The sequence below is a fragment of the Natator depressus genome, chromosome 4 (genome assembly GCF_965152275.1).
Source record: "Natator depressus isolate rNatDep1 chromosome 4, rNatDep2.hap1, whole genome shotgun sequence".
NCBI classification, from domain to species: domain Eukaryota; kingdom Metazoa; phylum Chordata; order Testudines; family Cheloniidae; genus Natator; species Natator depressus.
In genome coordinates, this window is record NC_134237.1 from 72,538,850 (window position 1) to 72,553,419 (window position 14,570).

Consider the following 14,570-nt stretch of genomic DNA (forward strand, 5'->3'; position numbering starts at 1 on the left):
ACAATTGTACTACTTGTTAAGAGGAGAAGAAGTACAACAAACCTGTGGGAATAGTCATGGTGGTAGGTCTTGTCTTGATTATTATTTCAATATAAAGTACCCCCAGTTGCCCCACAACTTCAGAGTCAGCTGGCTGGTTTCTGGCAAGTGTCTCTAATGTGCAAACTTTTTGCATAAAGCAGTTCACAGCAATTTCTGAAGGTAAAAGCATTCATACTGTGACTCATCACAATGGTTGACATGACCTAGCGGGGAAGAAAAACTGTTCAACACTTCTGCAGCAGTCTATATCACGTCTGTCCAATTGTATTTATGCCTAAAATTAGAGAAAGTAAAATCTATTATTGTCCTTATTTCAAGGCCACAGAAGATCATAGTCAAATGGAGCTGCTAAAGAGCCAGCTTGCTGATTGCCAAGAAAAACTTCATAAGCTAAGCTGGATGGAAGATAAACTACATGTTTTAGAAGAGAGACTTCAAGGGAAGGTGATTATAGATGAGAAGGACTGGAATAATCTCCTAAGCCGGGTCTTGCTCCTTGAAACAGAACTGATGTTGCAGTCAAAAAAGGTATATTTTTACCATAAAGCTTCTATTTTATTGGGGAGGTAGAATCTGTAGCAGGGTGGATTGATTTTAAATTGGAGGTTTTAATCATATTTAGCATTTGTATGTTATTTGCCTAAAGAAAGGATGATTCTTATTGGTTGGTATAATCATCAAAATATGTTGTTTTGCACCTAAGTATATAGAACCTTAGAGTTACGAACATCAGAGTTACGAATTGACCAGTCAACCACACCCCTCATTTGGAACCAGAAGTACACAATCAGGCAGCAGCAGAGACACCCCACCCCCCAAAAAAGCAAATACAGTACAGTAATGTGCTAAACGTAAACAACAAAAAAAGGACAGTTTAAAAAAATATTGACAAGGTAAGGAAATTATTTCTGTGCTTGTTTCATTTAAATTAAGATGGTTAAAAGCAGCATTTTTCTTCTGCATAGTAAGGTTTCAAAGCTGTATTAAGTCAATATTCAGTTGTAAACTTTTGAAAGAACAACCATAACGTTTTGTTCAGAGTTGTGAACATTTCTCGAGGGGTTCGTAACTCTGATGTTCTACTGTGTAGCCTTTACACTGTGTAGCCTAGTACTACTTTTGCTAAACAGGGAAATACACTATATCTATGCACATTTAAGCAATTATAAAGCTTGACATACATTTATTCAAATTCTTAATTTTTACTACTTTGTTAGAAAACGGTGAATGAGGCAATTCTTTTCTACTAGATTAATTTTTTTACTTGTGATTTGCATCAAGATACATTTAGATGAAAATTGTAATGCAATTCAAAATATACTAAAACAGCATTCAAAATTTGTTTGCTAGAAAAAAAGTACTTCAGAAAAAATAATTTTTTTTTATCAAAACCTGTTCTGCATTTAAAACTGAATTGTGAAACAAAGGACATTGTGATAAATGAAGGGTGGGGGTAGCTTCCTTTTATGGACACCCAGCCAGCCAGTTAGCTATAAGATCCCTCTTGGTGGCTGTTCTCAACTTACTTTACCTGTAAAGGGTTAACAGAGTTCCTCAGGTAAAGGAAAAGGAGTGGGCACCTGACCAAAAGAGTCAATGGGAGGGCTAGAACTTTTTAAAAGGGGGAGAGGGGGGATGGGACAGGACGGACCTTCCCTTTGTTGTGTCTCTCCGGGAAAGAGGGGAACAGAGGGCAGCAGGAATGCTGTGTAAGGCTTGAACCAGACATAAAAATTCATCTTCCATACCTAGAAGAAATTATTGAACAGGACATGTTTAAATAGATGCAATTAGGGTTGTTTTGTGTTTTGGCTTGTGGATTTCCCCTGTGCTAACCCCAGATGCTTTTGTTTGCTTGTACCCTTTAAGCTGAACCCCCAAGAAAACTATTTTGGGTGCTTAATTTTTGTAATTGTTTCTTTTAGGATCTACCAAAAAGCCTAAGTTCCAGATGTATTTTTTTTTCCTTTTTGTTTTAAATAAAATTTACCTTTTTTAAGAACAGGATGGGATTTTTGGTGTCCGAAGAGGTTTGTGCATGTTGTTTAATTAGCTGATAGCCACAGCTAATTTCCTTTGCTTTCTTTCTCAGCTCTTCCCCGGGGTGTGTGAAAGGGCTTGAGGGTATCCCACAGGGAGGAATTCCCAAGTGCTCCTTCCTGGGTTCAAAGGGTTGTTTTTTGGTGGTGGTTTTTTTTTTTTTTTGCATTTGGGTGGTGGCAGCTTTTACAGAGCCAAGGTCAGAGAAAAGCTGTAACCTTGGGAGTTTAATGCAAGCCTGGAGTCGCATGTATTAATTTTTAGAATCCTTGCAGGTTCCTACCTTCTGCACTCAAAGTGACAGAGTGGGGATTTAGCAGACGTATTACTATAGTTATCTATATCTATTATCTATGGTATATCTGATTGTTTCATAGACTCGTAGAGTACGTCTACACTGTAATAAAAGACCCATGCCACAGCTGCAGGGCAGGGTCTGTTTACTTGGGCTTGCGGGACTTGGGTTACCGGCCTGTAGAATTGCTGCATAGATGTCCAGGCTCGGGCTGGAGGCTGGGTCTGGGGCAAGGATCTTGCCACTCGGCCCCCAGCCTGACCCCCAGTGTCTATGCAGCAGTTTTATAGTCCCGTAGTCTGAGCCCTGCGAGCTTGAGTCAGCTGACCCGGCCCAGCCATAGGTGTTTAATTGCTGTATAGACATATCCAGAGATTCTGGTCACTGTGTCCTTCAAGATTTTAGAGCTAGTAGATCTCATCCTCACACCTTGTTTTTATTCGTACATTGGAAGAGAAAAGCAAAGAGTTTCTTCTTCTTCAACTTACTTCTAATGACCTAGTGATTAAACTGAAATTGTTGAATAAATTGAAATGGAAAGAGTGTTCTTTCTGTACTTACAGAAGAGATTACTGCTGTCAAAAGCTAGGTTAGCATTTCAACATATTAAATGGTTCCAGGTGACTTGCACCGCTTCAGTGGCTTGACTTTCTTTACAACTTCAGCAACAAACATATGCTGCTTAAATACTACCTTTTCATTCAATTTAAATGATTTAAATAGACTCTAGTAAGGTTAAGCGTGATGTAGGTTTTCGTAATTTCAAATTTCATTGTCAATAGGTTTATTTTTAAAAAGAAAAATGTATTTAATTTAAATTTTAAAATGGTTTTGATTAAAAAACACTTTATCTACTCTGATCTGTACTAATATTTAGCAATTAGAATATCTACTATTTGTAAGGTGATGTGTTGCCATGATCACATGACAAAATTTTAAACAAGGCAGAAACCTCAATTTCCTCATGAGCCCGCTATTCCTCCTCTTTCCCAGTTGCGCTCTCTCCCCTTTCCGGGGCCCCCTGTTTCCCTCTCATCCAAAAAAAAGTTAGTGGCTTATTACTGAAAAGTGCACAGCTATTTCTTCAGGACTTGTGGAACAGCACTGTGCATTGTAATGGAGTTTCCCAGAAGGAGCCTGCAGACCCTGAGGGAACTACAGAAATAGCTCTGCAGTTTATCAATGATAGCCACTGTGTGAGTATGTGGTACTAATACATTTACTGAAGGAATGCAATTACAGTTTGAGTGGTTGCTATTGTGTTATGAAAAAAATCAGCCTGCTTAGTGGCACGTGGTTTTTCTCTTACTCTAACTGTCTCATCCTACCCAGTTGGATTTTCTCCCTGTTACTGTAATAATTTATATGAGACAGCCAAAGTACTATTGATGAAGCTGAATACTATTTAATTTCCCAAGGCAAGGTATATCATATATTTTGAAAATAGAGAATCTTTTTACAAGAACTTCTTGAAAAGGTTAGACTTTCATTCTGTTTAGCATTATCTGGTTTCACACTAGACATCTTCATTTCTGATTGTAGAAAAATGCACTATTTCATATCTTCAGGCACACCATCTAGAAACTAGATGCAAAATTAAGAATGAGAATTCAGCAGATGGTTTGCTCAGTACTGTGGGAAACTTGCTTCATTCATTGGGCAAGTTTCTAATTGATCATCATCTTACTGATTTCTGATTTAGTGGTTGGCATTTCTCCAATTCTTTCACTCCTTGTTGGTGACATCAGGTAAACTTTCTAAATGCACATGAGATTTAGTGACATCACTATACTGGGTATGTTTAACATGCCACAGCAAATCAGCATTTTTCCTCAAGGGAGTGTATTTTTTTTAACTTTAAAAGCTTTTGAGAGGTAGGGTGTGTGTGTGTGTGTATATGTGTGTGTTTGTTTATAAAAATAAACATTGAAAAAGTTTATATACATCTAATGCTAGTTTTCACAGCACAGTATATTTGTGAGTATGTGTTCAGGATCTTCCTGTAATGCTGTAAATTACAGTCCTCAAAATACTTCAGTTATTGTGAAAAGCTGTCCAAAAGTTGAAAATCTTTGCAAAAAAATACTTAACTGATGATGCAGTGTCTTGAAGAAGTGTTAGAATGTTGTCAGTCACACTATTTTGTTTGGTTGTAGAAAATTGTAGATGTCCTTGGTGTTATAAACATATAATATGGTTCTCATTCTACATTTATTGAAAACGCATTGTTTATCTAAAAGAGATTGGGCGGGGATAAATGAGGAAAACTGCCATCTCTCCATGGTGTTTCAAGATGCTCACTTAATAAAATGTAAAAGAAAATTCAATGGCTCAAAGGATGAATATGGAGCTTTTCAATTCTAGATCGTGTCTGAATTTGTCTCAGGTCAGTAGTGACTGAAATGTGATACCATCTGATGTCTATTAATCAGTCATTGTGGATGACTTTGGTCTTATTTCTCAGTGTCTGTCCAAATTGCACAGCCATTGTTAACAGTTTGTTACCCTTGCTAGCGCTCTCAGGAAGCCAAGGATTGGATGAGCATAAAGAGAATTGCCCTGTCTTTCACAGGTCACTTGTTGAGGCACATTGTGGTGGAAACAGTATGAAAAAGCTGGCCCTCAACTAGCCCAGCTGTACCCATTCTGTGGCTTGATAAATGCCTTCTAATCTGGAACTTTTCAATACCACTAAACCCAATTAAAACAATAGATAAATATAGATAAATATTCATTATTTTGCACTGTACTGTGGATTAGACTAGCCTGATATTTATTTGCCACTTAAATATTTTAACAGTAGTACCGTTTTTGAAAACTTCTAACCAGATTGTTTCTTTTTAGTCTAAACTATTGTTGTAAGAGCAGGAGTACACAAAAACAAGTTTGATTTTTGTTTGTGTGCACCATGGTTGCTTATTTTTCAGTACAGTAGGATCTGGTTCTTGAAACTGTCTTTTGAGAAGCTTTGAAATCTCAAAATAATGTGAACATTTTTAAGATCAGGCCCATGCCACCATCAAATCAGCGGCGGCACACATTGCACTGAGAATACCTGGGAGCTCTCAAGGCAGCTGTAATGGAAGGGATTGGGGAGAGGAAGCCAGTCCAAACTTCTCCCAACTTTGAGGGCAGTAATTACTGTTTTCCCACCCCCAAATGCCCTGGGAGGGAGTAGGAAAGACAGCTGGGGGCTATGCCCATGCAGAACTTGGGACCCTCACCCCGCCCCCTCAGGGTAATAGCCTTCTGCTGCTAGTTAATGTAGTTAGCCCAGTAGCTCAAGTGGTAGATTTCTGTGTTGTAGTACTAATGTTCAGAGTTCAAACCTTGCTGATCACTCACAATGGTGGGGGGCATGTTTTTCTTGGGGGGGGGGGGTATACTTTTCCTTTAAATGAAACTAGGAAATTACATACAAAAATCTAGATTAAAAGTTGGCACTGCAACCTTAATTCTGCTCCTTGTACATTCATTTTATGATACAGACTTCAATTACATGATCATATGCTATTTTTCTACAGGACCGCTACATCATTTAGTGTACAAGATGCATGCTAGCAGGCAGAATTAAGGTTGCATTGACAGCAGTAAATCTGGCACTTGCTAACTTTTGAGTTCTTGATTTATAACCAAAATAATGTTGTTTAATGAAGTTTTTGTATTAGAATATATGTGGCTCTTAGAATGTACATTTTACATGTGCACACACCCTACTCCATAAATTCATATGGTGCATTATTGAAATGAAAACAGTTCTAGTCCCAGAGGGTTTTCACAGGGGTGGGGGCATCCATCTGCATCGATTAGCTTGAAAGATCCGGGTCTAAAATAGACAAACATAAGTTCATGTTTCTGAAAGGAAAAACAGTAACTTTTGATGGTCAAGGAAAAACTCTAAAACTAACTTTTTATTTTCTTAGCAAATTAACCCTGAAGAAGAAAATGGTCACATTATAACAGAGAAAGGAAATATAGGATTAATATTGACAATGTATAAAATTTGTTTTTCTCATCATTTGTATCATGAGCCATGTGGGTATTTTAGCTAAAATTTTCAAACTTGATTATCTAAAATTAGACAACCAAATCCAGCAATAGACCTCCAATCAGCTACCAGAGAGTCAGAGGAGCAGAGCACTTGCTGCCACCTGTAATCAGTCATTCAGAGCTTTTGATGCACAGTGTTTTAATAAACACCACTCTGCCTGATCAAACAATCACACCTGGATTGTTAGGCATTCCACTATGAAACTTTTGGGCTCAGATTTTACAGCAAAGTTGGTATTTCAAAAGACAAAATGCTTTAATGAAATGACCATTTTTTATGATATAAATGGGTATATTAATATAAAGGGTAAATTTTGCATGCTTTATTCATAGGAGTAATCACATAAAGCTACTTCCAAATGCTAGAAAAGTGTGGTCAGTACTGTACATATATATGCATATGTTCACTATTTGATTATAATTCTCAGTACTCAGATGGCATTTAAATAAGACTCGTGGCTAAGTTATCAATTTTTTTTGTAAATAGCAAAAACAATTATTGTTTCAGAGTGACTTATCTACAGAATTTAACAATATGAGTGAAGACCATACCTCTAGTAGGAATATGACTCCAGTTTCTCCTGGTGAGTGTTTGCAGTGCTCTTTACTGAAAAGGTTTTCTTTCAAGTAGCTTTTGCTAACCTTGCATAAAATTGTGTCACAGTTAGGATTTTAAGTTGTTTAAATGGATACTGTCAACTTGAAATGTAGTTAGTTTTTTTGTTTTGTTTAAGTTCAGCTGTTTCAGGTACGAGCCAGCCCCTGAAATCACCTTGTTAGTTTTGGGGCTTTTATGTACATTTCCTATTTGATAAAATGTGATGTGTTTTCTCCCCTCTCCTGTGTTGTTGTGTCTATCTTCACAAAGATAATCAATTATTAGAGAAAAATATTTCTTTCTTTTTGTTTATAGTAAGCTCAAAAAAAGTCCTGGGACACAAATGTGATTTTTTTTTTTTTAGTTGATATTCAGAGACCCAGATTATCCTTTTTTTCCCCTTAACAAACTGTAGAATACTAGTAAAAGTAGTGGGTAGTGGCCAAGTAAATTTCTGAAGGTGTACACGGCAAACTTTTGAAGTTAACTAATTCCTAAATACAAAGGGACCCAGGAGAAAATAACACTAAGTATCTTCTCAGGTAAATACCCCCCTCTGGGCAGCCCCATCATTGAGGCCAGGGAAGTAGTGGTACAAATGTGGAAAACTGAATCGAATTTTTCACTCACTCTCCTACTTAGACTTCATCCATATTGCCTCTCCCTTCTTCCTCAAACTGTGGTTTGCCTTGCCACTCACCCAAGTCTGATCCATCCTTAGTTTCCTAATTCTCCCACTTGGTCTTATCTGGTAATATACACTTAAAGCACTGAGATGCGCCTACAACTTAAACTTCCCCTTAAAGTGTTCTGTGCAGGAATATATATTACCCAGCATGTTTATGGTACTGTCTGTAGTTCCATAGTAGCAGCCGTGTTAGTCTGTATCCGTAAAAAGAAAAGGAGTACTTGTGGCACCTTAGAGACTAACAAATTTATTAAGAGCATAAGCTTTTGTGAGCTACAGCTCACTTCATCGCTCACAAAAGCTTATGCTCTAATAAATTTGTTAGTCTCTAAGGTGCCACAAGTACTCCTTTTGTCTGTAGTTTAAAATCTTTCTCAAGTCAAAATCATATTTTTAATGAGTCATAGCCTTAATTAATTTACATAATTTTTGTAGACAGCAGAGTAAAGATAAGATTGTCTCTGACTGTGATGCCTGGTAAGTGAAGTGGCAAACTAAATCTTATACACCATTTACCTCTGTAGTATTTTTCTAGATTGTCCTACATATCAAGCTTGCTCTAACACCCACAATTGTTTTGTCAAAATATGTAAATTTGTGTTAGTGGGCTATATAAGTTTGAATTTATTTACCTTATCACATGATATAGATCAGCTGCCATCTGGAGCTTTTGAGATCCCCTATTAAATAGTGCCGTTTACAATGTTGTTTTCTGAATGCAGGACTCAGGACTTGTAACCTGGATCCATAGCCTGTAGCTTTAATTAAAAAACCAAAGCCAAAAAACCAAACCCCACCTTTTTTTAAATGGGAATTTTTGCTTTCCTCAGGAACACAGGTTTTTAAAATAGTTACATTTTTTTTAAAATGCTAGGATAGCATCAGGCTTTTCCTGATACAAAGGCTAGGGATTTTCTAATGTGTTTGATATGTTGGCCTAGCTCTGCTCCTATTGAAACTGGCACTTACTGCTGTACAAACATTTAAAGCCAGGCTCTGCTGAATGAATACTAGCCCTAGATTATTGGAAACTGACTACATTTTTGTTTGTATTTCAGTTGTTTATACTGTAAATCACTTACTGAACAGAAGAATTAAAAACATGTTTGGAAAAGCTTTTCATGTTATAGTAAAATATGTTTACAAAGATAATTACTATATTGCTTAAACTTTTTTTTAAGTTTAAAAGATCCCACAGCTGTATGAGACAAGTGGTTTATAGTAAGAAAACAAATGTGAGCTGTCTGAAATTATTATTGAATGTTTTGCCTAGTAATTGTACTTGCCTAAGTGTTTCAATTGACCATAATCATGACAAATGCAACATTCCTGGATAATCTTTGTTAGAATTTCTTTTTTGTCTGCATCATACTGAGCATACTCTGTTCATGTTATTTTAAAAGAATATGAGAAACCCATCTTGGACCTTTACCAGTAGCCTTTTTCTTTCTAAACAATGCATTCTCTTCTGTTATTACATACTGTAAATCAAACTGTTCGATAGCTGACCTTGCTGCAAGAGAGCAAAAAGGCAAAACCTAAAAATGAATATTTCTCCACAGATATTGAGAGGAAGGAGGAGATGCCAGAGAGTCTTCATCAGTCGTCTGGATACAGTTCACTATTATCCACAGACCCATCTCCCAAAGCCGCAACCATTAATTATCATGGTTTGACAGAGATTTCAAAGGTAAGTAAAACTGGCAAATGCTTAGTTGATTTCCTTTCTAAGGTCAGGAGAACAAGTAAGCATTAGTTTTAGTTGTATATACTACTGGCAAAAAACGGCAGAACTATGCAAAACTTCATCTAGGTCTGTCTCATAAAAATCCTTTTGATATGTAAACAGTGCTTAAAGTAATTTTTTTGCATGAATTCTCCAGGTTAAAAGTCCATTTCTGAAGATTGTTGGCTTTGAAGAATTGCCTAAATATGTTGCTTTTCAATTGCAGGAGACAACAAGACAAAGAATGGAAAGGATAAGTAAAATGTAAGTAATAGAAAAGGGCAGCAGGAATTCATTTCCCAGTAGGGAATTGTACTGGACTAAGGCATATATAGAATGTGCATATGTGTTCCAAACCTCAAAGGTCTCTACATCAGGTGTGGCATTTCCTTATGACTCCACTGGATAATAAATCCACTTACAGTTCTGTGTTTGTGGGATGAGTCACTGTTTTGGTTTTTAACAAGCAATATAATGCATTCTTAATGGTATTAACTAGGGATTAAAGAGTGTTTAGAATTTGGTTGACAACTAATAGGAGTATTATCTGTCTTTTGATAAGAGTTTACTGGAACTACATAACACTTGTGTTCAAACTTTGAGGTGAAATATTAAATGAAAAGAGCTAGGCCAGTTTCAGGCCAGGCATCACATAAAGATACCTCAGAATAATAAGCAGAATCTTCTGCTGGTTCTGAGATTTATAATGAAAATTTGCAGGTAGAAATAACTCATTACACTTGCTGAAGTAAAATAAAATGCATCATCACAGTGCAACTGTTATTCAACAAGATTTCTGTATCATACAAATGAATTACTTCAGGAAGCTGAAGTCATTAATCTTGTCTGCCACTTTGCAAAAACCTAAGCTCTCTGATGGTGACAGCCTTTTTAAGGCTAATTTGAGATCTACAGTGTCAATTATCTCCTCCATTAACTTTATTTTTGTGAATTTTGTGCCTTCTCTATGTATATTTTTTTAAATGTCTCTCAAATAACAGCAAATCTAATAGCCTGACCAATGTAAAAACAAACAAACAAACAAGTCAGGAATGCTGCTTTGTTACTTTAGCTTTATTAATTAGTAGTAAATGTTTGTTTTAGTCTTTGTTTTAACCAATTTTAAAAATATTTTTAGGATTGAAGAAACTTCAGAATTGCTGAAAAATTCAAGTAACACATCGTAGACCATTTTCTGTCTAGACTTCTGGATCTCAAAACTATTATGTAAATTTGTACAATTTTAAAGTTATTTTGAATATATTATCCATTTTAAGGACTATAATTGTTTTAAAATGTTTTTATTTTTACTTGAAGAATAAATGTTTTCTCATACCTTTGTCATGATTACATTAATTTTAACCTTTTGCTATAGAAAATTGCATTTTTTGTGGAGTTGAAGTCATTACAGAAGTGTGTTTTTGTGTTGACATTTGTTGGCAACGTGCTAAGTAATATGTTTTTTAAAGTGCAGGCTTGAGAACCATGGTTTACATCCTGTTGGAAACACTCCAGCTGGGACTTGCATATTGCACCCAAGAGACTTTCATACATACCATCTTGCCATCTGTACTGTTCAGTAAGACTTAATGAAAACTTAAATGCACATATTGTAAATGTGTACCTTTTTTGTTTTGTTTTTTTAATTATAAATTTTCATGGTTAGTCAGAAAGCACCCCAACACATTATGGCTTCCATTAACACTGACAAAGTGAAGGTCATTTGGATCCTAAACACTAAAATGTGTAAGTAAGTCCACAGACTTTGACTATGCGAGATGTGGTGAGTGTTTTAGTGCTCTATTACCCAACACATTTTAAGACCGGCAGCACAGATGGAGACCATCCAGTGTACAAAGACGTACAACATTTTTATGATTTGAAACTATATAAAATTTCTCTTTTGAGACATAAGTAGATGTAAGACTTCCATAAACATGATATAGTCAAATCAAAAGTGTCAGTGTGGGCTGGGTAGAGAGATGGTATTTCATCCTTGTTTTCTAAATTACTGGGTATTTAAAGTGTTATGTAAGGAACCTTTTTACAACATGCTGTAGCTATCCATATTACTTTGATTCACATGAAAAGATCAAAAAATGACATTGCAACTGCTGAAGATATCAAGATTTAAATGGTATAATTTTCAGATGGAGCATCTGTTTGCTCTTCCTTTTTAAAAATGATTTATTTGATGATAATAATAATTATGAATATGTTCCTCCATAAATATGTGATTGATTTCATTTTACATATCCAAACTGAGTAACATACAATAATCTGTTGTTGCTCCATAAACTCAGTGAAAAGCTTAAGGACATGAACACACTTGTAATAAACTCCCATTTTTTTCCAGTATACTTAAATTGCAGATTCCCTGGAAAGCAAGCTTTACAGTCATGATGGCAACTTACTTTAAAGTTTATTTGGAAATACCCCTTGTTCACAACCCACTACTCCACTATCCTAAAGAATAATTCTTTAAATTGTTTCTTCTAGAGAGAAGAAAAATTTCCTACTGATCTGAGATTGTGTGTCGTGTGCAGTAAATAGAAATTATAGCACCATCTTGTGGTGCATATTTATACGAAGTATTTTCGCAATTTAGAATAAAATTGTTTTGATACAGAGTACCGACAGTCACTTTTGCTTTGAAACAGTAATGGCAATGTTTTGAATATCGACTTTTCGTTGTTTACTATGTTGTATTGAAACAGGCTTCTAACTGGTAATTTAGGGTTTAAATTAGGGTGCAAACAAAGTGCATTGTGTGTGGTTTCCATAGTTCAGTACCAAAAAACCCTAATGTTTTGTGCTGTAATGTGGAGAAAGAGGAGAACAATGTTAAACAAACATTTGTGTTCAGGATTTAAGAAGTTGATGCATACTTGATACAGCTTAATATAAATATTAAAAGAAAATTTTTGTGTCTCTGACAAAGTAACATGCAATTTAAAATATTCCTCAAAATAGTACTGCACATTTCAAAATACACAATTGTCCAACACTTTCCAATTTTCAAACTTAGCATATTTAGACTTTCCTTTACTACTTTCTTAGTTTTCGCCAGATGCCATTATCGTGGGATGACTTTTTTTTTCCTGTAACACACCTGAGTTTTGTAAAGTGCTTTGCGATTCTTGGATTGCAGGTGTTGAGAAGTGCATCATGTTATTCCTTATTTTGAAACCTTAGGACTTTTTTTCTGAGTCAGAAGAAACTATACATGATAGAGAATGTTCATCTTTTAACAGTCTTTACATGTGTCTGCACTCCATCTGTGGAAACTTCAGAGATGGAGCACTGGCATTTTTACTATTCGATGGCGGGGGGGGGGAGGGGGTAAATAAACCAGTGGCATGCTCCCAAAAGTGCAGCTCCACTGTTAGCAGCAACAACAGGAACACTAGCATAGATGAGCAATGCCACTTTTATCATTGTGGTGACTAAAGGTAAAAATTCTAGTATCCCATGTATACTAACACACTGGTAGATCTCCATGACTGGTAACGAAACAGTTGGCGATTCTCCTCCTCTTCTCCCCCCGCCCCCGAATGAGTTAGACATTAGAGAATGTTCTTCCTAACAGCTTTTATCACAACTCGTTTCTTTCAACTTGCCTAACAAAAATTCCGGGGTTTCAAAATGTGGATGTTTTACATGACTACTGTTTTTATCTATTTACTGTGCTGCTATTCACACTTTAAAGTTCTTAGAGATGCTACTTTAAAAGAGAAGAAAAAATTAGTCCACTGTAGAACAGGCACTCCTTTCCTGAATACCTTTCTTTTAATTTATATAATTTAAAGAAATTAACTGAAGTCTCTCTCTCTCTCTCTCTCTCTCTCTCCCCTCATAGATCATACAAAAGAATCCCACCTTTCAATTCTTATGACATTCATGATCATGCAAGGGCTAATGAAGCATAATTGTATTAAAGTGGAACACTGAAGCAGGAGCTCTTCCTAAAATTGCAGTTGATCTTGGACTGGGTTCTAAATCTTCTAAATATGAACTGAAACATGCATGCTTGTTTGAAGAGTCAGTTTAACAAAAACCCCCAAAACCATAGCAGTCATCCAGTATTTTTTAAAAATTATTTAGAACATGCTTAGCTTGTGTAATAACCATAAAAATCTGACAGTTACTGAAATGTAATCGGAGTCACAGCCCTTTTGTTAATCTTACTTGGGGTTGCTGTAGAGGGCTTCTTGGGTTTTAATATTTGAATGCTGTGAAGCATAGCTAGTAAGGAAACCATTGCAGTATATGGCCTCAGAATGCACTTTAGGCTTTATCATATTGGCTTAGTTATTCTAATAGAGATGCCAGAAATAGTATCTTGCTCAGGTCCTGACCTAACTCCCCTAGACCTAAATGGTCTCAATACAGTAATGCTTTTTGGGGGGTAGGATTTAATTCTTAATTCTCTATAGTAGCTGTGATCTGTGCATATGTGGGGGGTTTTTTAGTCACCATTATTACTAAGTATGTCCCACTTTCTTGTTTTTATGCTGTTTCTATGAATTACATTTCATAACTTTACACTGGTCCTTGGGGAGAAATATATTTCTTCCTTATATTATTGAGTAGCTCACCAGCTGGTCAGAAATATGCTGGGCTTTTCAAAGCTGAAATGTTTCATGAACACACATAAATTTTGAAGAAGTTTTCATGGGGAAAGTTTTTAGGGTCCAGGGTTCTTTGGTCACTTTAAACCAGAAAGAGACTAACACACTCCGTAGCATGGTGATGTTTAGGCTACTGGCGTGGGATGTGGGACATGCAGGTTTGAGTCCTTGCTCTGGCTGATTCTAGAGTTTTTTCATCCAAGATCACTCCGAATCAGGCAGAGCACGGACTTGAACCTGGTTTTCCTACATTCTCAGCCAGAGCCCTAACCACCATTCTGTAGAAGGTAAGAGTACACTCATCCTCTGCTCAGGTTTTGAACCCACAGTGGATATTTTGACAGAATTCTGTTTTTCAAAAACATTGGAAAGGTTTCTGTTTTGTTCCAATGTGGAATGAAAACATTCTGAACCCTAGAAAGTTGCCATGAAATGGAATTATTGTGTCCAGGTGGCTCTACTGAGGGGAGAGATCCTTTTTTATATATTTCATCTGCTAG

The 14,570-nt window shown here is 36.2% G+C and overlaps 1 protein-coding gene across 3 annotated transcripts in view; it reads left to right on the forward strand.

The window, feature by feature from the left end:
* CEP44 (centrosomal protein 44) overlaps window positions 1-11,944 on the forward strand; it is a 38,630-nt gene extending 26,686 nt beyond the window's left edge. For 2 of the 3 annotated variants that reach the window (XM_074951169.1, XM_074951170.1), the window contains exons 7-11: window positions 361-570; window positions 6,936-7,011; window positions 9,276-9,403; window positions 9,666-9,703; window positions 10,578-11,944. In XM_074951169.1, coding sequence (XP_074807270.1) covers window positions 361-570; window positions 6,936-7,011; window positions 9,276-9,403; window positions 9,666-9,703; window positions 10,578-10,626 — 501 coding nt within the window. In that variant the 3' untranslated portion in view covers window positions 10,627-11,944. The remainder of the gene's footprint in view (window positions 1-360; window positions 571-6,935; window positions 7,012-9,275; window positions 9,404-9,665; window positions 9,704-10,577) is intronic. The other variant, XM_074951171.1, reaches the window with a different exon arrangement.
* The last annotated feature ends 2,626 nt before the right edge of the window (window positions 11,945-14,570 follow it).